This window comes from Dasypus novemcinctus, chromosome 6 (genome assembly GCF_030445035.2).
Source record: "Dasypus novemcinctus isolate mDasNov1 chromosome 6, mDasNov1.1.hap2, whole genome shotgun sequence".
Classification (NCBI taxonomy): Eukaryota; Metazoa; Chordata; class Mammalia; order Cingulata; family Dasypodidae; genus Dasypus; species Dasypus novemcinctus.
In genome coordinates, this window is record NC_080678.1 from 130,557,308 (window position 1) to 130,583,757 (window position 26,450).

The 26,450-nt window shown below is 66.3% G+C and overlaps 1 protein-coding gene across 3 annotated transcripts in view; it reads left to right on the forward strand.

The window, feature by feature from the left end:
• The first annotated feature begins 535 nt into the window (after positions 1 to 535).
• Positions 536 to 26,450, forward strand: part of LDB3 (LIM domain binding 3) — a 59,391-nt gene continuing 33,476 nt past the window's right edge. Inside the window, exons 1-9 of one of the 3 annotated variants that reach the window (XM_004483217.4) lie at positions 536 to 660; positions 756 to 871; positions 11,635 to 11,786; positions 12,235 to 12,310; positions 17,134 to 17,156; positions 18,086 to 18,289; positions 20,694 to 20,708; positions 23,078 to 23,247; positions 23,608 to 23,644. In XM_004483217.4, coding sequence (XP_004483274.1) covers positions 567 to 660; positions 756 to 871; positions 11,635 to 11,786; positions 12,235 to 12,310; positions 17,134 to 17,156; positions 18,086 to 18,289; positions 20,694 to 20,708; positions 23,078 to 23,247; positions 23,608 to 23,644 — 887 coding nt within the window. In that variant the 5' untranslated portion in view covers positions 536 to 566. Of the gene's footprint in view, positions 661 to 755; positions 872 to 11,634; positions 11,787 to 12,234; positions 12,311 to 13,556; positions 13,865 to 17,133; positions 17,157 to 18,085; positions 18,290 to 20,693; positions 20,709 to 23,077; positions 23,248 to 23,607; positions 23,645 to 26,450 lie in introns of all 3 variants that reach the window. The other 2 variants (XM_004483218.4, XM_004483216.4) reach the window with 2 other exon arrangements.

The window sequence follows — 26,450 nt, forward strand, 5'->3', positions numbered from 1 at the left end:
GCGACCTTGGAAAAGTCACTTAACCTCTTTGAGCCTCGGGACCCCACAGGCGAGATGGCAATTTTGGGGGATCGGAGGGACGACGGTGTGGACAGGCCCAGAGTTGGACGGGGCCCGGAGGCCATGCCCAGAGCCGCTGCTGCTGCTGTTATAATTATTTGGGGGGCAGGTATAGCCTGGGCCAAAGCGCCCGTGTCCTGGGTGCAGCTCTGTCCCGGCCTGCACAGGCTCGGTTCCCTCCCTGGACAAGGCACAGCCTCAGGGCCCTCCAGGGAGCACAGGGCAGCAACCACCCATGTTGCAAAGCCCCTGCCCAGGGGAGCTCGGCCCCGGATCTTCAGGGCAAGGGGGTGGGCGCAGAGGGTGTGTCTGGGCTCTCCCGGGGACAGAGGGAGCGCAGTGGGGAGGGCAAGGGGGCACGTGCATCCCCACCAGCCCGGCCAGTGCCCCCTTCCTGCCCCTTGGGGGAGCAGGACACCCTCCCCGGGGGCTATATTAGCCGAGTGAGTCACGGCAGAGGGCTGGGAGGCCGGCGGGCGGGCGCAGTGTAGGGTTACAGTCCATTTATGGGCGCAGACGAGGGCAGATATCAGCGTGGACGGCCTTGCTCCCAGCTATTCTTAGGAGCCTCTCGGCTGGCGGCAGCAAGGGACGGAGCAGGCAAGGCCGGGGCTGGGGCCCCCAGGGGTGGCTGGGCCCTAGGTGGGCTCGGGGCAAGTGCTGTCGCGCTGACTCCCTCTGTCCTTTGTCCACAGAGGCCGGGGCCGTCACCGCCAGCATGTCTTACAGCGTGACCCTGACCGGGCCCGGGCCCTGGGGCTTCCGTCTGCAGGGCGGCAAGGACTTCAACATGCCCCTCGCCATCTCCCGGGTGAGTGCACGCTGCCCGAAGCCCGGCACACGGGGGCAGGGCACGTGCGGAGAAGGGGGGACGCGTGTCCATCTGTCTGTCCTCCCGGACACTCGAGGAAGAGAGAGAGCACACGCCATGCCCAGTCTGGGGGCTGGGATCAGATTCAGATGGAGACTGCCGGCCACAGGCCATTGGTCTCGGCCGTCGCCGTTTGCCCACCCAAGCCGGCTGTGAGTGTGGGCAGGCAGTGGGCATTCCGAGCACAGAGAGGAATGCTGAGTTTGCAGGGCAGGAGGGCAGGTGCACAGAGAGCACTCCGCTTTCCTGGCCCTGCCCAGTCGCGGTGGGGCATTTCTCTGGACGCAGGCAGTTGCTCTGGGGAGAGAGCACTCCTCCAGCCTGGTGGGCAGGTAGACGGACGGACAGCTGACTGTGGCCACCCAGCAGTCGTGGCCCAGGTGGGCTGACGACCGGGCTCCAGTGCCTGGATCCCAGATAACAGCCCCCTCCTGCCCGCTGCCTGCCGAGGCCTGCCAGGGACCGCGCGCCGGCCACGTGGACGGGCTCCCTCCTCCCTCTGCCTGTTCACCCCAGCCGCCCGGCGCTCTTCCGGGGGGCCATGGCCCTCGGTGCCGCCGTGGCTGTAGTCAGGGGCAGCGCCGCCTGATGGGGAAGAACCGGTGACCACCAGAGGCCGTCTGAGTCACCCCCACTGCCCGGCGGGTGCCACAGGAGTCCAGAGGGGCGTCGTGAGCTCAGCGCACGCTGTCCACGAGTAGGGTCTTTGTTTTCCTCACTGTTGGGTCCCCAAGTCTGGGGACCCTGTAGGTACATCAAAAATAGTTGTGAAATAAAAGGATTCCCCAGCAAGCCACTGGCAGAGTGGGGGCACACGGCCCTGAGGCTCAGAGCGGACTGTGCAGGGGTGGGGGGAGGACTAACCCTGCGTAGGGCGGGGTGAGGACCCGGCGGAGGCAGAGCACCTGCAAGTGTCGGCCTGGACACGGGGGGCAGGGGTGAGGCCTCCCAGCTGGGACAGGCAGGTGGGTCGTCCCAGGTGCTGCCCACTCGGGCACAGGGAGACAGTTCCTTCTGCAGGGAGCAGGGACTTGCTTTGGGCCTGGGTGGGGGTGCACGGAGGTGGGCCCCGGGAGAGGCCCCTGGCAGGTGGGCAGGCCTGAGCGTCTTGCAGAGGGTCCGGGGCCAGCGTTCCTGGAGGAGCAGGCTGGGTTGGCAACCTGGTGTGAGCACGTGGGGACGCCGAGGAGCAGCACCGCTCAGGGGTGTCTGGGGAGCCTCGGAGCAGCCACAGAGCCCCCACCCCAGAGCTGCTGGCCAGAGCCCCCACCCCAGCCCGCCTGCCCTAGAGACCACAGGGCCCCGTGCAAGAGGGAGAACCCGTGCCTCACGCACCTTGCCAGGGACAGGTGGGCATCTGAGCCCGTGGACGCTGCCCTTCCCCATCCCGTCCCTCAGGACCCTGCAGGGCCCCTGCCCCACGGTTGCAGGTCTCCTCCCTGTACAGGGCACCTGAGCCCTCAGGCCCACTGGCCTCCCACGCGTGGACTGGCCCCTCACCCCCAAGACCTCCTGTCTGCCCTGGGCCTGGGGCGGAACTCAGCCTTCCTAACTCAGAGGCTCGGCTAGTAAGGAGCTCGCCCAGGGCCCGGGCACCGCCCGCACCGCCCGCACCGCCGGCGGCTTCGGGCCCAGACGCCTTGAGGCAGACAGCAGCGGGGGCATCCTTGCAGCAGGGAGGGGGTGCCTGGGATGTCCTGGAGCCAGTGACTGGGGGAGACGTCTGAAAATAGAGCCCCAGCGGGGCATGGGGGAGGGGTGCGCTGGGCCCTGGGCTTCCTTGGGGAACACGCCCGATCGCCAAGGAGGCCTGGGTGCCGGGAGCCCTCTCGACAATGCCCCTGGGCACGCGCGGCCCAGGCTCGGAGCCGCGGGCCCTGCAGACCCCAAGGCCGTGCACCCCTCTGTCCCCCCCAGGACCGGGGCATTTCTGGCTGGGGCTTGGGCCCCCGGATCTTCCCGCGGGGGGTGCACGGCCAGCACTCTCTGGAGGACCCCGCGCCCTCCCCGCTCTGACCCTCTTCCCGCAGGGTTTGCCTTTGCATCGGAGCCTGTCCTTCCAGCCCGGGGCTGCTCCCCCTGCACACCCCCTACCTCCCTGCAGAGTGGGGCAGGGTCAGCTCGCATGAGCACGCGGGCAGAGGTGGCAGGGTGGAGAGGGACCCCCTGTGACCTGGGTGAGCCCCCAGCTCCTCCGCCCACCCCTCGTCCCTCTGGCCCAGGGACCAGACGGGTGCCCCAAGCCACCACCCGGCAGCAGGCCCTCTTCCCTTGGAATGCCTGTCCCACCCCCGCCCGCCCACTGGCCCCATGCCATCACCCTTGGGGCAGGAGCAGCCCCTGAAGGTCTCCCCAAAAAGCCTAGGCAAGGAAAGACCTGCCCTTCACTGGGCTCAGCCTGAAGGCCCACAGAAAAGGGGGTTCAGGAGGGAGGCTGGGGGCGGGGGGAGGGGAAATGCCTTTCTTTATCCTGGACAGGTGCAGCCAGCTTGCAACGTGAGCCCTCTCACTCCACCCTCCCGGACCCAGCCAGGTCTCCAGGAAGTGGGGGAGGGGGAGGAGCCGCCCCAGAGGCTCAGGGTCCTCCTGCCCCAGGGCTGGGCCGGAGGTGGGGCGGTGGTCTGGGGCCCGGCCCCTTAGGTGCCCGGTCACTGCCTCTTGTCACTCATGGAGGAAGGGTGGGCCTTTCTGGGGCTCTGCCGCTCCCAGCTGTGTCACCGTGGGGGGGGGTCAGGCCACCTCTCCCAGCCTCGGTTTTCCCACCTGTAAAATGGGATGTGGCCTTGGGGAAGGCACGCGTGTGAAAGCGCGCCCCCTCCCGTGCTGGGCGCACCTCTGCTCCTGGAGGCTGGCTGTGAGTCTGGGCGCGGAGGCTGAGCCAGGGCCCAGGGGGCCTGCCTCTCGGCTGATGCGGAGACCCCCAGGGCGCCTCCTCTGGGCTCTTCTCCCTGCCCCATCCCCCTCCCTCCTGGCAGGCTCCCCGGAGCCCCAGCCCAGAGGCCCTGCCCCCTGCTGTATTCGGTTCCAGTATTTATCAGACTTTCCCAGCCGCTGCCGGGACGCTGAGGACAGAGGGTTCCCAGGGAGGGGTAGGGGGACAGACCGAGGCTATTCTGGGGGCAGCTGTGCCGGCGATTCCTGAAATTTCGAGGCTGCCTGAGCGCGTCGTGCTGTTTCTCGGGCAGCGCCTGGCGGTGCTGACAGGCTGAGCTGTTTATAGCCTCGCTGAAGGTCAGGCAAGCCTCCCGGAGGGCTCCTGGGGGGCCGGCCGCCAGCAGGGGAGATAAGGTGGGCAGGGGCCCACAGCTGGGGGTGCATTCCCACGCTGGAGGGAGGGGCAGCTGGACCCCCTCTCCCTGGTGCTCGGAGCTGCTCCTGCCCCTGGTGGGGGCTTTGGGGGGAGCGGAAATCAGGCTGGCTGCACCCTGGGGCCGAGTTCCCGGGACCCTGGGGCTAGTCCCTGGAGCCGCACTGAGAGTCTCGGGGGCCAGCAAGTGTGTGGAGGGCCGGCTGGGAGCAGCCCCCCGGCCTGGGAGATCCTCCAGGAAAGTCCTCGAGCCCCCACCCCCCTCGGAGCCGTTCCCTCTCATCCAGGGGTGCCGGCGGTCTCAGAGGGCCCCCACCCCAGACCCAGCCTCCAGGAGCCAGGCCTCCTGCCGCCTCCACTCCCTGGGGGCATCCTTCTGCCTGGGCTTTGCCACGTACCCACAGAGTGTCCCCGAAGTGGGCATTGGGTGTCCCCGAGAGACATCCATTGTGGTGTCCAGGACATGGATGGAAGCGTGGGCCTAAAGAGGAGGAGAGAGACGCGGCAGCTGGGAGGGGAGGAGAAGCTTCCAGAAAGGCATGGTCAGCTTGGAAGGGGCCAGGGGCCCCTAGCTTTGGATGCAGGGAGGCCATTGGTATGTCAGAGTGGGGGGGCTGGAGCCAGGTGGGGGCGGCGATGGTGGAGGCGGGCCCCACCCTCCCGGTGGTCTCTTCTTGGAGAAGCCTGGCTGGGAAGAGAGGGCGAGGACATGGCAGGAGCTGGCTGGAGCAGCACAGGCCGGGAGGCACCTTGGAAGGACAGCAGAGGCCCTGGCTTGACCATCTGCCCGACGGGATTGGGGAGTGGGGCCCAGGGAGGCAGAGGTTCTACAAAGGGGGTGAGGAGGGAGCAAGGTCCCAGGGGAGGCCAGATGGGAAGAGAGCAGAGAGCAGCAGGGCCGGTAATTCAATCAGAGGCTAAAACGCGCTTTCCACTTAGGGCTCCTTGGGAAGTCCCCTGCGGCTAGCGGGGAGGGGTGGGAGGAGGAGCTGCTGGGAGCTGCACCTTCCACAGGCACCCACTACCTCCCCGCACCCCCCACCCCCACCCCGCACACCTACACGGGCAGTTCTAGAAGGAAAGGCAGGTGGGGGCCAGGCCGGTTGAGCCCTGGCCCCAAAGTCCCTGGGGGAGTCAGGGCCGGAAAACCAGCTGCAGAGCCCAGCTGCCCTCCCGCCTGCCGGGAGCCTGGGGGCGTCCCAGCCCCGGGACCCCGCGTGGGGCTTCTCTCCCCTCCACCATCCGTGGGGACCCCACCCTCAGCAGCTCTGGATCTTGCTGCAGTGGAGCTGGGGGGCAGGGGCTGTGTCCACACCGGCGGGGGGGCCTCCTTGCTTTGGAACTTCCCTGAAACACTCTTGGCTCTGCAGCCTCCCACGTAATACCCTACTGTACCCAATCCTCCCGGCAGCCCCAGCTTCCTAAGCCTGAGGGCGTGGAGGCTGCAACTGGAGAGAAAGCCTCCCCTTGCTGCAGGAGGCCCGCTGCCGCCCCTCTCAGGGCCAGCGCCCTAAAGCCACGGCCCGGCCTGGCGAGGGTCTCCTGTGGGTCAGGGGGCTGACCTTGGCCTCCTAGAACCTGGAGCCTGTTCCCAGGAAGCTTCCGAGGCAGGACCCCCGTGCCCACACCCTGATGCTTGGCCCAGGGGTGGGTTCCCCCAGTTGAGAGGTGACTGCTGACCAGGGAAGACTGAAAAAGCAAAGTGGGAGCAGAACAACCCTTAAAAAGGCTTTTCTCAATGCCCAAAAGGGATACATCTAAATTAATTGATTAATCCTCCAAGGATTTAGCAACTTCGAGTCCTTTCTGGAACAAGATGAGGAGAGAGAGGAGGACAGATGGACAAGAGATACTTGGCTACACCATCCCTGGGCTGGCGCCTCAGAGTCCCAGGGCGGCCCCACCCTTCTCCATGTGCAGGCTGGTCCTGCTGTGGGGGAAGGGCCGAGATGCCGAGCCTGCCCCCACCCCGGGGGTCCAGGGCCCTGCCAAAGGCCTGGGCAGCCAAAGGCCGGGCCAGCTGAGCTCTGACGAGCGGGAGCAGGTGCAGAGAGCGCAGAGCCAGGGCCCAGGAGGGAGCCAGCTCAGAGGCTCCCCTCAGGAGCCAGGGAGGCTGAGCACCCACCCCCAGAGCCAGCACCCTCAGCCCCCAGCGGAGGATTAGGGGGGCAAGGCAGGCCCAGGCCAGGGCAAGAGCCAGAGGCAAGAGGAAGGGGCTGGGAGAAGGGCAGGTCCAAGGCAGGTCCGCAGAGGACGTCCTGGACCCCGCAGCCTGGCTCGGTCTCTCTTGGACGTCCTTCTGGTGTCCCCTCACGGCGCCATCCAGGATCTTCTGGACACGGCCCCCTCCTGCCTGGTGGTGTCGCTACTGGAGCAGGTCCCACCCTCCTGCCTGGGGTCCACAGCTGCCCCTCCTGGGGCTCCCTGCAGCAGGGTGGCCACCCCCTTCTCTGCAGATGGTTGAAACATCTGGGGGAGCCAATCTGGGGGGAAGCCTGCTGAGGGGGGAGCCTTGCTGAGGGGGGAAATCTGTTGGGGGGGAGCTCTGGTATGGGGGGAATCTACTGAGGGGGAAGCTCTGCTGAGGGGGGAAATCTGCTGGGGGGGAGCTCTGGTATGGGGGGAACCTACTGAGAGAGAAGCTCTGCTAAGGGGGGAGCTTTGCTGAGCTGGGAAATCTGCTGGGTGGGAGCCTGTTGAGGGGGGAGCCTGCTGAGGGGAAGCTCTGCTGAGGGGGAGCCTGCTGAGGGGGGAGCCTACTGAGGGGGAACCTGCTGAGAGGAAGCTCTGCTGAGGTGTGAGGCTGCTGAGAGGGAACTCTGCTGAGAGGGGAGTTCTGCTGAGGTGGGAGGCTGCTGAGGGGGAAGCCTGCTGAGGGGGGAGCCTGCTGAGAGGGAGCCTGTTGAGGGGGAGCCTGTTGAGGGGGGAGCCTACTGAGGGGGAGCTCTGCTGAGAGGGAGCCTGTTGAGGGGGAGCTCTGCTGAGGGGGAGCCTGCTGAGGGGGAGCTCTGATGAGGTGGGAGGCTGCTGAGGGGGGAGCCTGCTGAGGGGGAGTTCTGCTGAGAGGGGAGCCTGCTGAGGGGGAGCTCTGCTGAGGTGGAAGGCTGCTGAGGTGGGAGCCTGCTGAGGGGGAACCTGCTGAGGGGAAGCTCTACTGAAGTGGGAGGCTGCTGAGAGGGAACTCTGCTGAGGGGGAGCTCTGCTGAGAGGGAGCCTGCTGAGGGGGAGCTCTGATGAGGTGGGAGGCTGCTGAGGGGGGAGCCTGCTGAGGGGGAGCTCTACTGAAGTGGGAGGCTGCTGAGAGGGAACTCTGCTGAGGGGGGAGCTCTGCTGAGGTGGGAGCCTGCTGAGAGGGGAGCCTGCTGAGGGGGAGCTCTGCTGAGGTGGGAGCCTGCTGAGAGGGGAGCCTGCTGAGGGGGAGCTCTGCTGAGGTGGGAGGCTGCTGAGGGGGAGCTCTGCTGAGGGGGGAGCCTGCTGAGGTGGAAGCCTGCTGAGGGGGGAGTCTACTGAGAGGGGAGCCTGCTGAGGGGGAGCTCTGCTGAGGGGGAGGCTGCTGAGGGAGAACTCTGCTGAGGGGGGAGCTCTGCTGAGGTGGGAGCCTGCTGAGAGGGGAGCCTGCTGAGGGGGAGCTCTGCTGAGGTGGGAGGCTGCTGAGGGGGAGCTCTGCTGAGGGGGAGCTCTGCTGAGGTGGGAGGCTGCTGAGGGGGAGCTCTGCTGAGGGGGAGCCTGCTGAGGGGGAGCTCTGCTGAGGTGGAAGGCTGCTGAGGGGGGAGTCTGCTGAGGTGGAAGCCTGCTGAGGGGGGAGTCTACTGAGAGGGGAGCCTGCTGAGGGGGAGCTCTGCTGAGGGGGAGGCTGCTGAGGGAGAACTCTGCTGAGGGGGGAGCTCTGCTGAGGTGGGAGCCTGCTGAGAGGGGAGCCTGCTGAGGGGGAGCTCTGCTGAGGTGGGAGGCTGCTGAGGGGGAGCTCTGCTGAGGGGGAGCCTGCTGAGGGGGAGCTCTGCTGAGGTGGAAGGCTGCTGAGGGGGGAGCCTGCTGAGGTGGAAGCCTTCTGAGGGGGAGCTCTGCTGAGGGGGAGCCTGCTGAGGGGGGAGCTCTGCTGAGGGGGGAGCCTGCTGAGGGGGGAGCCTGCTGAAGGGGAAGCCTGCTGAGGGGGGAGCCTGCTGAGGGGGGAGCCTGCTGAGGTGGGAGCCTGCTGAGAGGGGAGCCTGCTGAGGGGGAGCTCTGCTGAGGTGGGAGGCTGCTGAGGGGGAACTCTGCTGAGAGGGGAGCTCTGCTGAGGTGGGAGCCTGCTGAGGGGGAAGCCTGCTGAGGGGGAGTCTACTGAGAGGGTAGCCTGCTGAGGGGGAGCTCTGCTGAGGGGGAGGCTGCTGAGGGGGAACTCTGCTGAGGGGGGAGCTCTGCTGAGGTGGGAGCCTGCTGAGAGGGGAGCCTGCTGAGGGGGAGCTCTGCTGAGGTGGAAGGCTGCTGAGGGGGGAGCCTGCTGAGGTGGAAGCCTTCTGAGGGGGAGCTCTACTGAGGGGGGAGCCTGCTGAGGTGGAAGCCTGCTGAGGGGGGAGCCTACTGAGAGGGAGCTCTGCTGAGGGGGGAGCTCTGCTGAGGGGGGAGTCTGCTGAGGGGGGAGTCTGCTGAGGGGGGAGCCTGCTGAGGGGGAGCCTGCTGAGGGGGGAGCCTGCTGGGGGAGAGCCTGCTGAGAGGGGAGCCTGCTGAAGGGGAAGCCTGCTGAGGGGGGAGCCTGCTGAAGGGGAAGCCTGCTGAGGGGGAGCCTGCTGAGGGGGAGCTCTGCTGAGGGGGGAGCTCTGCTGAGGGGGGAGCCTGCTGAGGGGGGAGCCTGCTGAAGGGGAAGCCTGCTGAGGGGGGAGCCTGCTGAGGGGAGAGCCTGCTGGGGGGGAGCTCTACTGAGGGGGAAGCCTGCTGAGGGGGAGCCTCTAAGTAATCCAGCAGAAGAGTAGGGGCGATGTATGGAAGCGTAGGGGTGCCTGCAACTTCTTTTGAAATGCTTGGATAATGTGATGAGGGGCACCACACAGTGAACAGAACTTAAGCCGTGGGCTCTAGTTAACAAGGACAGTTACAAAAACGCGCAAGGTGTGAATAGGGTGGTACATGGGAATCCTGTATTTTATGCACGATTGTTCTGTAAACCAACAACTTCTCTAATTTAAAAGAGAAGTGGACTAAGGGATAGATAGAGGGGAGGATAGAAGGAAAGACAGGTGAGAAAGCAGGCTGAGCAGATGTTACTAGTAGAACTGAGGTGGGAGATATTTGGCTGTTCACTGAAAAATTCCTGCCGTTTTTCGATGTTTGAAAATGTTCACAATAAAATGTTGGGGATAAAAGCGATCTTATTAAGCAGCCAGAAGTTGTAGGGAAAGGCCATTTTCTGCAGGCCGTTCTCTGGCTGCGTGGCTCCTTGTTTAACTCCTACCCTGGAAGGAAGCAACACATTCCTGTCATTAGCAGAGGTTTGCCATGGCAATGACTTTGTGCGGGGGAAGAGCTGTGTGCATTTGGGAAAATCCCAGGTCGCTTGGAGAGGTCCCTCTGTGGCCCGGCCTTGCAAAGCAGGTGACGCGGCCTCCTGGCCTTCTCGGGGTTTCTCTGTTGCCCTTGCCCTGTCTCAGCAGATTCAGGGGCTGGGGGCTCTGAGCACCTGGTGGCCAGTGTTGACGAAGGTCCCTTGGCCGCTAGGGCTCAAGGGGGCAGTGGTAGCTGCAAGGGCGCTCCTGGTCTGGTTGTCCTCACCAGCCCAGGGGAGGCCAGGGTTTGTGACCGGGGGTGCAGTTACAGAGAGGTCTGTCTGTCCCTGGGCCCGCCTTCCAGGGTGGAAGTAGCCTGGGGACTGCCACCTGCAAGGTGCCCTCATCTCACTGGGCCTGTGATCACCTTGGGATGGTGAGGGGCCTGGCGGGAGGCCCCCAGCCTTTGCCAGGAGGTCCAGGACAGGCCCAGATGCCCCCCAGGCTTGGCCCCCAGGGCATGGGCCCGCTCTCTGGGCTCTGTGGGATGGCCCCCAGGTCTTGGCCAGATTCTGGCGTCTGCCAGCCTTAGGGGCCAGCTTTGTCCCTCAGGTAGAGCCAGAAAGGTGCCGGGGCTGCGCCCAGAGAAGGCAGGGAGGAACTGGCTGGTGGGGGGAGAAAGCCAATGGACACCCTCCAGCCACAGCTGGGGGACGGGGTCCAAGAGGCTCCCAGATCTTCCCTGCGACACCACTGGGCAGGTCACGGCTTCCTACATGACGCGCTTCACTGGATGTCACCGTGCCGGGGTTGGGGGTGGGGCTGGAGTGGAGCCAGAGCTCCTGTGACATTCCACGGAATATATTTAGGAGCAGGGCTCCATCCCAGCCCATTTGATGTCACCAGGGCTGTGCCATCAAGCCGTTTCAGGGCACCAGGCCCTCCAGAATTTTGCACTGCATGCGATTCCCTGGCCTCCAAGGCAGGGAAGGCCATGCGACTGGCGCCGGGTGAGCAGAAGCCGGACTTGCGCGTGAGGTCCTGGGAGTAGAGCCCGAGCCACCACAGCTCCCAGGTGGTGTCCCCAGGGCTGTCGACATTCCATGGGGAATTCCTGGGGTGATTCTCCACGGCCTTCTGTGAGATGACAAGGGGTGGGGCCTCCAGGCGCTACCATTCCACGGAGTCACTGGGGCACAGGGTTTGGGAACTGGCCCCACAGCTGCACCCCGCTTCTGGAAGTCTGGAGCCCACCGCAGAGCACAGCGGCCTGCCCCGTTCCCAGCTAGCCTTCCCCTTGCCGGCGGACCCCCTGCTCCTGCCAGGCAGGGCTGCTCGGCCCTCGTGCACGCACCTTGCACCGTGATGCTTTGGTGTAGGCCCATTTATCCCGCCTGCTGGACCGGATGCATCTCCGGGATGAGTCCCAGGTCCTGCTCATCCCTGCTTCCTGGAGCCTGGAATGTGCTCCTGGCTTTACCTGGGGTGGCTAACAGCCCCCGATTCTCACCGGCTTTGCACAACGAAGCTTATTTCTCCCTCAAGCGACGTCCGGCATGGCTGCTCCATGTCGTTTCTCCTCCAGGCGGGCCCCTTCCCCACGGTGGCTCAGTTGTCCCCCTCCGGGCCCCCTGCCAGAGAGAGCATGGAGGACAGGCACAAGGAGCAGGCTGGAATTGGCACGCGCTGTCCCCTGCACAGTCCACGGGCCAGAGCTAGTGCCACGGCCACGTTAGATACAGATGGAGCAGGAGACGCCGTGCGGCTGGGGGCGGGAAGAGGGCTTGCGCGTGGCGAGCAGCTGTTTTGGCCACCGCAGACGAAGGACGAGTGTCCAGCCTCTCTCTGCCCGGCAGTGCTGGTGCCCCCTCCCTGAGGACCGGCCCCTGCTCCGGGACACCCTTCTTGCCTCACAGCCCTTCTCCTGTGCCTCCCAGATCACGCCGGGCAGCAAGGCGGCCCAGTCCCAGCTCAGCCAGGGTGACCTCGTGGTGGCCATCGATGGGGTCAACACAGACACCATGACCCACCTGGAGGCCCAGAACAAGATCAAGTCTGCCAGCTACAACCTGAACCTCACCCTGCAGAAGTAGGTGGGAGCTCTCCAGAGCCGGGGGTGGGCTTGGGTGGGGGCCCAGGGGCCCAGAGAGGGGGTAGGTCCAGCAGCAGCCACGTGCTAGGGGTCTGTGGGGCCCCTGCCGTCTGGGCCCAGGTGTCACTGCTGTGTCACAAATGAGGCTCAGGGAGGCGAGCTGGGGCACTGCACGCCAGTAAGTGGGGCGCGGGACTGAAGGCAGGGGATCTGGCTCCAAAGCCCAGTTCTGCCCCCTCTGTCCCCAGGCAGCCTCCCAAGAACGTAGCGGAGGCCCGAAGGTGCCGGCATCCCCGGGGCTGAGGGGTCTCGGGCCCTCGGGCCCGGCTGCCCTGGCTGCCCTCGCTCTCGCTGTGGCCCTGCCCTGCGCAGGCCAGCTCCTGGTAGGGGCTGGGGAGGCCCCGGCGGCAGCCGTCCTCACTCGGCCCCACTTCTGGTTCTCCAGGTCGAAGCGGCCCATTCCCATCTCCACGACAGCCCCTCCGGTGCAGTCCCCGCTGCCGGTGATTCCCCACCAGAAGGTAGGTGCCAGTGGCGGCGGTGGGGACCGCTCGTGGCCGGGCTTCCCGGGGCGCCGTCACTGGCCTGCGCGCCCCAGGCCCTTGGCTGATCTCAGAGGGACCTGCCCGCCCTGGCCCTGCCATGGGGACCTTGGGGAGGTGGGCCATGTCCTTGAGGAGAGAGCATCTGCGCCCCCCAAGAAAACTCAGCATAGGGGCTGTCACCCAGCACCCTCAGGTCTCGTGGCTGAGCAGAGGGGGAGCCGGTTTGGGCAGCAAGGTGCTCCGGTGAACAGTCACCCTCCCAGCTGGGTGGGGACAAGCATCCCAAGGACACTGACCCTCATCGGCCTGGAGAGGGGTGCTGGGAACGGGGGTGACTGTGCATGCAGGACACTGGAAAGCAGGGTGCCCCAGCTCACGCCGCCCCAGGAACTCCCAAGTGGGGTGGGGCCTGGTGGGCCTGGGAGATCCCCCAGCCCCCAGGGCTTCCCCCTCAGGTTTCCCCTTGCCCCTTGCCCCCTGCCCTCCCTACTGCATGTCCCTATGGCCCAGTCAGAAGTCACCGTGGCCCAAGAGGCAGGCAGGGCCGGGGCCCCGGGCCCCTCGCTGCCCCCCAGTCGTTAACCTCGGGGGGCCAGGCCTCTAAGGGAGGGAGGCCCTCCCCACGCCCTGCTCGGCCTGCCCCTCCTCGCTGGTGGGGCAGATGGGCAGGGTGGAGAGAGGAGGGAAGAGCCGGGAGCCCCGCGCAGCTCCCTGTAGGCTGAGGCCTGGGGGCACGGGGCTTGCAGGGCTGCGGGGAGGGTGGAAGAGGCTGACTCGGGATTGGGGTGGGAAACAGATCGGGCTGCTGCGGGGGGCTGGGGAGGCAGACGTCAGCCCGCTGCTTCCGGGGCTTCCCCCCTGCACCCTCCACCCAGCCAACCCCAGCCAGCCCTGGGGGCCCAAGGGACAGGAGTCAGAGCTCAGGGGACCCCCGTCTCCCGGCCACGAGGTGCAGTGGGGAAGGGGGGCAGACCCAGACCAGGCCCCCAGCCCCGTGCCCTGCCTCCTCCAGCTTGGGGGACTGCGCCACCCCACTCCTCGCTGCAGCCACTCTCTCTCCCAGGTGCCTGCCCACCCCCCAGCCTTCCGAGCTCTGGGCTGGGGGCTCCAGACTGCTCGGGGACTCACACTAACCCCCTAGGTCAGGCCCCGGGGGGGCGCCGGGGCGCGGCGGCCTCTAACCCTCTCTCCTCTCTCCCCGCATGGCGCCGCCCCGTGCCAGGAGCCTGCTCTGGACCCCAACGACAACCTGGTGGCCAGCCCCGACCCCGGCCCCCCGGGGCTCAGGCGGACCTTTAGCTCCTCCTTCGCCTCCCTCGCGGAGGCCTCTGACCCCTCCCCTCCACGGGGCAGCCTGGGCGCCAAGGCCAGCCCGGCGGGGGCCCCGGACCTGCTGGGCCCGAAAGCGCCGCCGCGGCAGTATAACAACCCCATTGGGCTGTACTCGGCAGAGACCCTGAGGGAGATGGCTCAGATGTACCAGCTGAGCCGCCTCCGAGGCAAGGCCGCGGGGGCTGGACTCCCAGGAGGGTAGGTAACGGTGCCGCGCTCCGCGGGCGGTCGCGCCGGTCCTCGGTGCTCGGGCCCAGGGAAGGTCGGAGTGGGGGACCGGCCTCCCTCCAGCCACCCCCAAGCCCAGGAGGCAGGGCAGGCTGAGAGCAGCCAGAGAAACCACCCCTTCCAGCACAGACTGCAGGGGGATTTGCAGATGGGGAAACTGAGGCCCAGAGGAGGTCACGGCATGACCCAGCTATGCAAATATCAAGCTGGGATCTGAATGCAGGATGCTCTGACTCCCCAAACGGACACAGCAGGCCATCCCCCACCTCCCAGGACAGGACAGCACAGCAGGCTGCCTCTAGGAGCTAATGGGGCAAGGGGACAAGTGGTCCCCACCCTCTGAGAGCCCAGAGAAAAAAGCCAGGAAGAACGAGAGACGGAAGGAAAGCAAGTTCTCTACGGCTGGGAGTGGTCTGGGAAGGCTGTCTGGAGGAGAGGGCATGTGAGCTGGGTAGGGTGACCCCGGCAGTGGTGTGAGGGGAGTGGGCTTGCAGAAATGAACCTGGCTGGGGTGGGGCAGCAGGCAGCAGGGCCCAGGGAGAAAGGGGCCGAGGAGGAGAACAGCAGGCCCCACCCCCACCGAGCAGGCCACTTGGGAGGACTCTGCAGAGGAGTCTAAACAAGAGGGAGCCAGGGAGTCGGGGGGCGCTGAGGGAAGGGGGCCCTCTTGCTGAGAACACCCTGGTTATTCCCATTTTAACTTCCGCCGGGGCAACTGGGCTCCTCATCTCTGCTTGCCAGGGGCAGAACAGGCCGGGGGAGGGCCCTAGGGCCAGTGGTCAGGGGCCAGGGGTCAGGCCTCCTCCAGGAAGCACGGTATGCTGTCCCCGTCCCAGGATGAGCAGAGGATCAAATGCAACAATGCATGCAAGGTGTGGCGCTCCGGCTGCCCATCCACACTGAATGGCCCCTGGTGTCCAGTGCCCAGAGGCACGGGGCTGTCCCCCAGGCCCTGCCCTGCCCCTCCACCCTTGCTGCAGAAGGCCCCTGGCCCCAGCAGGCCCCTGCTCCTGTGTGGATCCCCCAGCACCCCAAGTTCCCTAGCTCTGTCTGTGATCCCAAGAGAAGCCGGTCTCGGGCACCCAAGAGAAGCTGGTCTCGGGCACCCCATGGCACAAGTACCTGGGCCCTGGGCTTCCCTGACTCAGGCGGTGGAGCCGTACTAGCCCCCTGTGCCCTCCTCCCTCGTCTTCCCCAGCAAGGGGCTTTTGCCAGGAGACTCAGGGGATGGCAGAGCAGAGCTGGGCTCCTTGCCCCGCCTCTAGGGGGCTGGAAGCTCGTCCTGGTCCTCTCTGGGAATGGCCCTGGGCAGGGGGGTCCCTCTAGTGGATGACACCCCCATGAGGCCTGCGGGCAGTGAGCATGACATCCCACATGCTTTATAGAACACAACTCTCAGCAGCTTCCCCCTTGCACAGCCGGGTAAATAGCAGCTCAGAAAGCTTGAGCACTTTGCCCAAGGTCACACACCAAGTGAAGTGGCAGGCAGGATTGCATCGTGGCAGGGGGGTCCTGCTGGGGATAGCCAGGGACCAGCCCCTCCCAGCTCCCCACGACTCCTGAGGTGCCTGCCCATTGGCATAGGGGGGTCCCCTAGACCCGTCGGGCATGTAAATTATTACTTGATATCAGAGCAGCAGGATCCCACAATTCCGTCCGGGGGAAGTGGGCTAGGGAGGGAATGCAAGGGAAAAGCCAGCTGCTGCTGGAAACTGCCCTGGCCCAGGCCAGGTGACAGGAGGGGCCAGGGCCTCTGGCCCAGGTTAGCCCAGTGCACCCTCTGCTGGGCCAAAACCTGCACCTGAGCAAGGCAGCTAAATGCTCCTGACCGCAGGGCTGCCACGCTCATCCCTGCTCCCACCACTGCAGGGTCCCATGCCTTGTCCTCAGGTCCCATTTGTGTGGTGGGCACTGCCCTCACAGATTGATGAATAAGGAAACTGAGGCTGGACCACTGGGTGCCCTGCCCAGCATTGCAGGGCTAGGAAGCGGCAGTCAGGATTTGACCTCGATCCTGCCTGGCTCCAAAAGCTCCATCCCCCACTCTGTCCTCTGGGCAGCTTGCAGTGCCACGCCACTCAGGGCTTGTACCTCACGGGAGGAGTGGGGGAGAACGGAGGGGGACGAGGGGCAGCCGGGCCTGAGTGTCCCCGCAAGCCCCTTCTTCGGCTAGGCCTTGTGTCTTTGGTTCATCTTGCTCAGGGTCCTGGCGTGGAGCCGAGCGGAGGGCAGGGTTCAGTGTCGATCGGGGTGCCCACGCAGGGCAGAGCAGCCCCCAAGGCCCACGCCGCCCTCTGTGGGGACTCTGGGCTGCTCAGCACACAAGCTGACCCTGCAGCTGTCAGCACTGGCCAAACATGGAGAAGGAATGGAAGCTCTGTGCCTGGCTGGCCCTTTCCTAATATAGCTCCTCTCGCGGCTATTTTGAGCCTGGGAGGACAGTTGGAATTTTATAAGCTCCGGGCAATATCAGGCCCGGGGCTCCACAGGGCCTGCTTGGGGCTGGGGGTTTCGGCCTGCCCCCCCTCCTGGCTGAGGGATGACGAGCACCAGCAAGCTGGAGCCCGGCCCTACAGTGGCAGATCTGGGACGGGGGAAGAAGCCACGGCTTTCCACGCCCATGTCCCGTGGGTTCAGGCAGGGCCACTGCAGGGATTTTCCGTTTAGAGAAGCACGATGCCGGCCAGTGCCCCCGAAGAGGAGACTCTGTTGGATGCTTGCTTGCAGCTAAGAGGGAGGGGCAGGGCGCCCCGGGGCCCCTTTCCAGCGTCCAAGCTGATCTGCTTTGGCCAGCCCACCGCGGCTTCGAGCCTGACCCCGGGGAGCCAGCAGGTCTAGGGGCCGTGGGTACCCCTTAGTCCCCCACCCCACTTCCCATACCACTGCAGCCTCAGCTCAGGGCAGAACCCCCAGGGCCACCCTATATCAAAGAGGGCCAAGTCCAGGGCTGCCTCCTGGCCAGCAGGCACATGGGGGCTCCCCATGCAGGGTAGAGGACGGCGCGTGGAACTCCTCCCCTGCAAAGCGGCTGCACGTGGCATCTCTCACGCAATCGAGGGTCCCCGCGGCCAGCATCTGGGCTCTGCGCTCCCCTCTTTCCCCCTACCTCTTACTTTCCCCTGGTGCCAGTTCAGGCTGGCTCTGTCTCCATCACGCCCAGGCGAGCACGGGGCTCCCCCCGCGCCTGGCAGGAGGCCTCGCCTGATGGCCCTGTCTTTGCTCCTTCTTCTCCTCCCCAGGTGGTAGCCAACTCTCCAGCCAAGTTAGTACCGAAGGAAGCATGTGTGTGTGCTTGTCTGCATCCCCAAGCATGCGTCTTCTGCAAGGCTGTCTGGGTGGACAGCGTGCGCCCGAGGCGGCATGTGTGTGCGTGCGCGCGCGGGGGTGCGGGCAGGGGCGCGGGGTGCAGGCATGGGCGGGAGGCTGCGAATACGGTGTGGAGCGTGGGGCGGGGGCTGATTCGGCTGATTCGTCCCGGATTTCATCCCCGATTTCCTGCTGCATCTGCTTAGGACCCGCAGGCTGGCCTTGGGGGGCGGTGGGGGGCGCGCCGCGCTGACGCCGCATCCCGTGGGAGCCTGGAGCCGGTCTCCGGCCCGGCCGCGCCCGCTCCCGCCTTCGCCACTCTTTGGCCGGGTCGGGGCCCTTCCCGGACCCCGCGCCGCGCTGGACTCGAGGGGGCCTGGGCCCGCCGGCCCGAGGAAGAGGGCAGATGCCCTGAGCCCCGGCCGGGGCGGGAGGGCGGGACGCGCGGAAGAACCTCGGCCCGGGATCCTCGTGGGCGCCCAGAGGGACAGCTTTGCGCCTCGGGGGCGCGCTGGCCTCCGCTTGGGCTGCCGGCTGCCCCTCCCGCCTGGCCCGGCGCCTGCCCCGGACCCCTCGCCCGGCCCCGTCCGCTTGCGCTTGCCCTGCTGCGTGTGGCCTCCCCGCGCCTGGCAACCCCTGCCGGCCCCGGGTGGTAGCTCAGGCCGAGCCCTGACCCCTGGGGAGGCCTCGGGGTGGGGGTGCGGGAAGGACCCCCCCCCGGGCACGTCGGGGGGGACCAGGGCAGCCCACCCGGGAGCCAGGCCCCCGCTTTGGGGAGATCTCGCCCCACAGCCCCCAGCGGGGGTCCTTGCCGGGACCCCCGTGTAACCAGCCCGCGTGGCCCTTCTCTCCGTCGCCCGCCCCGTCCCCACGCCCCCTCCCCAGCGCCGACTACCAGGAGCGCTTCAACCCCAGCGCGCTGAAGGACTCGGCCCTGTCGACCCACAAGCCCATCGAGGTGAAGGGGCTGGGCGGCAAGGCCACCATCATCCACGCGCAGTACAACACGCCCATCAGCATGTACTCGCAGGACGCCATCATGGACGCCATCGCGGGGCAGGCGCAGGCGCAGGGCAGCGACTTCAGCGGGTAAGCGCCCCCACGCCGGCCCGGGCGCCAGGCCTGGGGGGCCACCCACAGCCCACAGCCCACAGCCCACAGCCCATAGCCCACAGCCCGCAGCCCGCAGCCCGCAGCCCACAGCCCACAGCCCACAGCCCACAGCCCACAGCCCACAGCCCGCAGCCCGCAGCCCGCAGCCCACAGCCCGTGCCGAGGGCGGCTGGGGGGCAGGGGGGACGGGTGCAGGACGCGGGGCTTCCTCGAGGGCCGCTCGCCGCCTCTGTTCGCCCGGGCTCCAGGACCCGGCTGGCTTAGAGAGAGACTTCTGGAATCCGGCTAAGAGACACGCGCGGGGTCTCCCAACTCTGCCCGGCCAAGCTATTCTTCCTGGGCAAATTGCTGTGCTCTCCCCAGGGAGGGCCGGTTTGAATACGCGGCTGGCTTTCCCATTTGAGAAGGTGCCTCGGGACCACCCACCACGTGCTGCTGGCAGTGGGTGCCCCTGCAGAGGTGCGGAGCGCCCTCCTCCCAGGCCCCAGGGCAGCTGGGCCGCCTGGGCGGTGGGGTGTAGGGCATCCTGGTATTTGCTCTGTAGCTAAGCTGGGGGAACTTGAGGGTTGAGCAAGGTTGAAAATCCCCTGGTGGATGAAACTGCTGATGATGTAAAGCTTGACGGGACCCTCTCTCCCTCTTTGTACCTCTCTCTCTGTCTCTGCGTCTCTCCCTTTGCCTCCCTCTGTCTTTTTTTTTTTTAAGATTTATTTATTTATTTCTCCCCTCTCTCCTCCCCCACCCCGGTTGTCTGTTCTCTGTGTCTATTTGCTGCGTCTTCTTCGTCCGCTTCTGTTGGTGTCAGCGGCACGGGAATCTGTGTTTCTTTTTGTTGTCATCTTGCTGTGTCAGCTCTCCGTGTGTGTGGCACCATTCTTAGGCAGGTTGCACTTTCTTTCGCGCTGGGCGGCTCTCCTTACAGGGAACCCTCCTTGCGCGTGGGGCTCCCCTACACGGGGGACACCCCTGCGTGGCACGGCACTCCTTGTGCGCATCAGCACTGCACGTGGGCCAGCTGCACACGGGTCAAGGAGGCCTGGGGTTTGAACCGTGGACCTCCCATGTGGTAGACGGATGCCCTAACCACTGGGCCAAGTCCACCGCCCCCCTCTGTCTTTCTCTGTGTGTCTCCCTCTCTCTGTGTCTCTGCCCCTCTCTCCCAGCACGTGTATCTCTCCCTCTGTTTCTCCCACTCGCTGTGTGTCCCTCTGCCTCTGTTTCTGTCTCTGTGTGTGTCTCTCTTTGCGTCTCTCTCTGTTTCTAACTCCCTGTGTGTGGCTCCCTCTCTGTGCCCCTGCCTGTCTCTCTTTGACACATACACGCAAAGTCGCTTACTTCTTCCTGGTTGGGAATGCCATCGGCAGTGACTGCAGACCTGGGTGGTTATCTGCTTGGGTGCCATCTTATTTCTGGGACAGAATCCCCAGCCGCTCAAGGCAAGAAGTCTTGTAAGAGGAGAAGGGTCGAAGAGCCCCAGAGAACCCCTAGAGCTCTTGGCCATGATGTCCATGCACGTTTTCAGGGGCAGGCTCCAGAGAGGCCAAAGGGTGGAACCCCCCAAGGGCTCCCTGGTCCTGGGGAGCCCCAGGGACTCTCTCAGAATTTCAGCTCTTCATTGCGACCACCAGGGGGCGGTGGCGGCTCACCCTGGAGCTCGGAGCCTCCAGCCGGCCAGGCGCAGGGCTGCGGCTCTGTGCCGCACCAGGGAGACGCTGATGTCTTTAATCCCGACATTCAAAGCCGAAAATCTGACCGTGCAAGTTTACAAACACAACCCTTAGCCCACGTGTGCCCAGAAAAATAAGGCTGCCTGCCTAAGCCCCCAGAGCTCCTGCGGATTCCTGCTAACATGTGTTTGCTGCTTGCATCCTCCGGGTATGCGCGAAAGGGGGAGCAGTCACCAAAGAGAAGTTGAGTGGAAAATAATGGAAGCTCTGCTCTTCCTTATCTTTGCTGCACCTTGGGAAAAGACTGCTGTCGTTTGGTTTTATCACTGGGGCACCGCTTTTTGGAAACACGAAGCACTGTTGGTCTCGGGGGGCTTCTAGGAGAAATATTCCCTTCTCGCTTCCCTCCCTTCCCCTTTCCTGAGTGCCGGGAAGCAGCACCCTTTCCCTTCCTTCCTTTACCCAGCCATGCCGCGCTGGCGCTGCCACCCTGCCCTTGGGCAAGACCACCCCTCTCTGCCCTTCAGCCGCTCCGCCTGGTCGTGTCCCCGGTTCCCTCCTCACTGACAATTGGTTTTCTTTTTCTCTCTCTCTCCCCCTTGACCCATGGCACTCCCTTAACCCACTTCCGATGCTAACCTTGTCCTGTGCGCGCCACCCCTCCGCCATCCCACCGTGGACGCGCCCTTGCTGGGCTTTCCTCTGCTTGGCAGGGCGTCGCCGCTGGCGTAAGTAGAGTCCACGGTGTCTGTCCCGTCGTCTGTCTGGTTGCATGATGGTGTGTGGGCTTGGGGGGCTGTGCTCGAAGACAGGCAGTCAGTGGCCCCCCACGGCCGTCCTCACACCCACCTCTCAGCCAGACAGCAGCCCCTGCCCCCTGCCCCCTGCACAGGCCACCACTGGTCTTTCGGGGGTTGCTCCAAAGTATGTTTCTGTGGCCACAGAGATCACAGAGGAACGACACCAGGTTGTGACCCCAAAGCCGAAGGGCCGTAGCTGTGTGTCCTGGCCCGGCCCTTCCTAGCTGCCATGGGATCTAGGTGTCAGAATCCACAGCGTCTTACTCAGAGTACAGGAGTGTTAAGGGAGGCTTTTGGAGGTCACCCTCCCTGCACCCTCATGGGAGGTGGCTCTGTAGAGGCCAGTGCCTGCCAGGACCAACCATGGGAGGTGACGGATCAGTCACGTTTGGGGGCAGCGCACGGTGGAATAAACGAGGGGTGATCCCGACATCGCAGCGACGGAGGCGTGTTTTCTGGGGCATGGAGAATATTCCGGGCGCTGCCCCAGAGAGAGGGCAACTCCATGCTCTCTCCCGGAGCCTCAGAGTCTTGACAGGCAGAGCAGATGCTCCACTCGCCTGCCCTTCTCTGCGGCAGCTGCGGCCCGTGTGCCCCCGCGGGGTGGCGGGGACCACAGCCCCAACGTGGAGTCCTGCTCCCTCCGGGCAGGCTTCCTGAGCCCCCGGAGCTGGGGAAGGAGCAGGGGGCTCCTCAGGAGACGACCGTAAATGCGTTCCTTCTGCCCCCTGGGTGGGCCTCCGCCGTCCTCTCCCTGGCACAGTCCGCACTTGCTCCTTCCCTCGACTGCCAGCGGGCCGGGCCAGCGTGCTCTGCTGGTGCCTTCCTTTTGCGCCTCTCGCCCAGAGACCTTGGCGGACCCACCTCTGCTTTGGCAACCCTTGCCATGCTCCCTGCACTCGAGGGGAGCCTTCCCCAGTGAGTCGCGTGCTGTCCTCAGCCACCTGGGCAGCCCCAAGGCCCTTGCTGGCTGGACCCCGGAGGGGTCTGCTGGTGCCCCCTGTCTGGTCCCAGCCCCAGGCTGCCTGTGCCTGGAGCCCTCAGGGAAGCTGGGGCAGCTCAACTCAATCTCAGTCACTTCTCTCTGCCTCTGCTCTCCTGGGCTACCACAGCTGGGCACAGAAACCGTTCCTGAAAACCTAGTGCCATGGGCACCTTGGCCAATTCTTCTGCCCATGAACTTGGAGAGAAGGCAGAAGGTGCGGGGCCCTGGGGAGAGCCCTCTCCCAGCCGGCTGGCCTGAAGGGCAGGTGGAGGCAGGTGGAGGGTGCAGGCAGCAGTGCGGTCTGTGCAGGACTGTGGCAGGAAGAGGTGGCCTCCCGAGCCTTCGTGACTGCAGAGGGCCTGATGGAAAGGCCCCTGGGCTGGGAGCCTGGAAGCCTGGGGGTCAGCTCTAGGGGACCCCTGCAGCTTGGCCCGGAGGGCGCCAGCTGGCCTCTCTGGACCTCAGTCTCAGCATCTGTAAGAGGACAGGCCCGTGGACTGGGAGGTGGCTGTTTCTGCTGTGGGCATCGCCTGAGCCTGCCCTGCCCTCTGGGAGGGGCCTGGGGTGCCAGGCAGGGCCAGGGCGGGTGGGTTCCCCAAGTATTCACTGCCCTGCGGTCTGATCGGGGCTGGGACGCACGGACCCGAGGGGCTCCGGGGTTCCTTCTGGCCATGGCTGACTCCGAGTTTCTGCGCACCTACTATGTGCCAGGCCCCTGGGGCCAAGGGAAGGTCACCAGGGCCCCTCACAGGACTGTGCTGCCCCGAGACCAAGGGCCAGTGACCCTCCCTGCAGCTCCAGGAACCCCGCGGTCTCGGCGGGCAGTGCCCGCGCCGGTTAGGGCCTTGTGCCCCTTCCTCCCGGGGCCTTCCTGCTGGGCCTGCCTCCTGGCGGCTGAGCCTGGAGCCCCCAGCCCCCCGCCACGGTCATGGCATCCGGGGCTCCCCGCTTGGAGGCAGCCAGGGCATCTGGGCCCCCGTCCTCACCCAGCCCCAGACTCCTAATAAGGGAGGTCAAAATGACTTCCTGCGGACCCATTCTGCCTCCTTAAAGGGGCCCCGGCCCCTGGGTGGGGGGCATCTCCAATTCTGTGCTGGAGGGAGCACGGGCCAGAGGGGGCAGCAGGGGCTCAGCCCCTGGCCTCCGGGAGGGAGAGGCACCACTGCTTGCCATGACCACCCCGAGCACCGAGGACCGAGCTCTCGGCCACAGTGGGTGGCGGGCTGGGGGTTCCTCCAGAAGGGGCGGGGGCGGGCCGTCACGGGTGGGGGGCTTCCAGCCCGCCCTCGCCGACGCCTCTTCCTGCGCGCAGGAGCCTGCCCGTGAAAGACCTGGCGGTGGACAGCGCCTCCCCCGTGTACCAGGCCGTGATCAAGAACCAGAGCAAGCCGGAGGACGAGGCCGACGAGTGGGCCCGCCGCTCCTCCAACCTGCAGTCCCGCTCCTTCCGCATCCTGGCCCAGATGACGGGCACCGAATACAGTGAGCTGCGCTGGGGCGCAGGGCGGGGTGCGGGGGGCAGGCGCGGGGGGCCGCGAGGGCCTGGCGGCCCTGGGAAGCCGGGGATGGGGGGCAGGCTAGCACTGGCCGGCAGCCTGGGCAGCGGGGAAGGACATCGGCCCCTGCCCTGCTCCCCAGCCTCCACGGCGGGTGGCGCCTTATCACGCCGCTGAGGCCAGCGACCGCCCAGTGCCGGGATAAGAGGACGCCCGAGGCGCGGGGCTTTCACAGCCTCAGGCCCAGCCAGGGTTTGGGGTCTGGCCAGATGCAGGGGACCCCGGGCCCCTGGAATGCAGGCTTTTCCTTCTTCTGTTCCCTGACCGGGCTCCCCTCTGCCCACAGTGCAAGACCCTGACGAGGAAGCTCTGCGGAGATCAAGGTAGGTGCCCGCTCGGGGTCCCGGGCCTAACCCCTTCCCTCCCCAGGCAGCCCCCAGGCCACACGACTCAGGGAAAGACCCTCTCAGGTTCATGGTTTTGGAAACCTTTGGCCCTCGAAGGGCCCAGCAGAGGCTGGGTCACGGAGGCAGGCAGCCTCCCCACCCGGGCCCTCCCCACCCGGGCCCCAGGCCCCAGGCCCCGGCTCCATCCCTGGGCAGGGGGCAGGGCTGCTTTGGCCTTGGCTGTCGAGGACGAGGGCACCTGAGGCACCGGGCCGCCACCTCCCTGGCCTGCTCCTCTCAGCGCCGGTCCCACCGTGAGTCTGTCTGGAGGCCGGCACCCCTGGGTGCCAGGAAGCAGGCACGCTGAGGGCGTGGGTGCCGACCGCTGGGCCGCCGAGGCCAGGCAAGGTTGAGGCTCCTGTAAATGGCTCGAAGCAGGACAGCTGCAGCCAGGGGGGACCAGCTGGGGAGGAGGGGGCCCGGGGGCCGGGCACACCTGCTAGCCTGCGTGCCGCAACGCCCTGGCACCTGTGGAACCTGCTCTAGGCCCCCGCGGTGAGGCGGGCTCCGTGGGGCAGCCTGTACCTCCCTGGGGGCGTGTGCCTCAGGCCAGCGGAGCCTCCCTCTCTGGCCTCGCTCCCACCTGCAGGGACCTTGGGACTGCACAGGGTGGGGCTCCGGGCCCACCTAGGGGTGAGGTCGTTTTTCTTCGGAACCTATGTATATTTTTTTACTTATCAACCGGTGCCGCCTCCTTTCTGGTCGAAGCGTCCGAGCCTCACGTGTGGTCCGTGGGCCTGCTAACGATGGCAGGCGCCTAGGAACCTTTCTTGCACCCTCGGGTGCCAGCAGCACATCCATAGAGAGTCTGAAACGAGGTGACGTTTAGTTTGGCTCCCAGGCTACCGTGTCACCTGGCGACGTCAGCGCGCCAGCCTCCTGTGCGCCACGGGCCCTCTGCTGCCGTTTGCAGGTGCCGCCCACTTCCTCCTGGAACCCACCCACGTAGATGGAGATCTGACCAGGGGGTGACAGGGAGGAGCTTTACGTCCCCTCCCCACAGCAAGAGTCCTCGCAGGTCCAGCCAGGGAACATTCCAGAGCACTTCTGGTGCCTCGAAACGCCTCTGCCCTCCAAAGTGCGCCGCCTTCAGCTCTCCAGCCCCCGACTCTCTGGGGGGCCGGGAACGGGGGTGGGGTGGGGTAGGGGGGAGAGTGCAGGAAGCCTTGGTGTCTGGTCCTTCCCTGGGAACGCTGGTGCGCTGCAGAGTCGGTACAGCGTCTCCCCAGCGTGAGCGCGGACAGCCAGGGAGGCCTTGCCCGCCTCCCACGCCTCCTTCCGGGGCGCCTCTCGGGCTGCTCTGCGTGGCTGGTGGACAGTGGGGGCCTGTCCCGCCCGCGGGGGCTTGGTTGTACCCTCCTGCAGAAGCTGCCGGTCTTGGGAAGCCTGGCGCAGTTCTGTGCCGCCGTCGGGTTTAGTTGTAGGGAAACCTGGACTGAGGGTGCAGGAAGGGGGCTCCAGCCCGCCTCGCCCCTTGGGCCCAGGCCCCCCGCCCTGAGGACGCAGCTTCGGCCCCGCTCTCCGGGCCCTTTGCCCTGCCGCGGAAGCACCGGGGTGCCGGGGCCTGGAGGGGCTGCGCTCTGCCCCCTCCCTCCTCCTGACTTGACTTGTGGACGGCTGTCCTCAGGTCATGGCCTCCCCCCAGGAGCCCACTTCCCCATGGCCTTTCACGGAGAGCCGGGTGGGTGGGGGTGGGCACGCAGTGGTCCCGTGCTGTTTGCATTGAAGCCAGCGGGGGTGAGTCTGCCGGAGTGGACCCGCACTCGCCCGAGTGGCCGCCGGCGCGGAAGGCAGCTCGCTTGTCCCCAGCCTCAGTCTGGGCTTCCCAGGGCTGGGCGCGGCGCGATTGTCCCCTCGCCCAAGTCGGAAGCTGCTCCAACTCAGCCTCCTTCTCCCCGAGCCTCCCTGGCAGCGAGTATTCTAAGACCCTCGTGCGGGCCTCCCCAGGCAGGCTGCCCTGCCCACCGCGTCCCAGCACCTTCCTCCAGCAGAGCTGGAGCTGGCCACGCCCAGGGCCCTGGCGCCTGGTTGCGCAGCGCATGCCTGCGGGTACCCCGTGAGTGAGTCAGGCGGCCTCTACCAGGCCAGGGGCCGTGGGGGCAAGTGCACGTCCACCTGCTGCTCCCCTCCCTCACTGCCCGCCCCCGAGGTCTGCCCCCACCTCAGCATTCCAGAGCAGCCCCCAGCCGCCCTCTCCTCCCGGGTCCTGGCCCCAGGTGCTCTGACGACAGCACCTCTGGGGTCAGTAGCAGGTGGCTTTCCCCGGAGCCTCCAGGGGGCTCCCCTTGGATGCACAGCCCAGCGTCCAGGGCTCCCATCTCTACAGGGTTGGCAAGGGGGGACCCTCAGCAGCCCAGACATGAGTCATGGGCTTGACCCCTGCCCAGAAGGACCTGAACTGCTGGTCCAGGCCGGCGCAACCATTATCCCCTCGCCCGCTTCCACACCAGGGGGATTCTGGGATCTGTCCTAGCCCAGGCAGCCTAGCGCAAGCAGTGCTTCCCCAGCGCTGAACACCAGATCTCAGAGAACTTGCCGCGGCTCCTCTGACTTGGGGAAGGCAGTCCAGGCCCCTGGGGGCAGGGAAGTGCGCGTCCATGTGGGCAGTCGCCATGGGGGCGGGGGCAGCCTGGCTCCACCCGAGGGCATGGCCTGACTCCAAGAGGCGCCTGTGGGCCGCTGCTCAGGCGTCGCCATCCTGGAGGGACCCCGGTGGGTCCCCAGACCTCGCCTGTCCATGTTT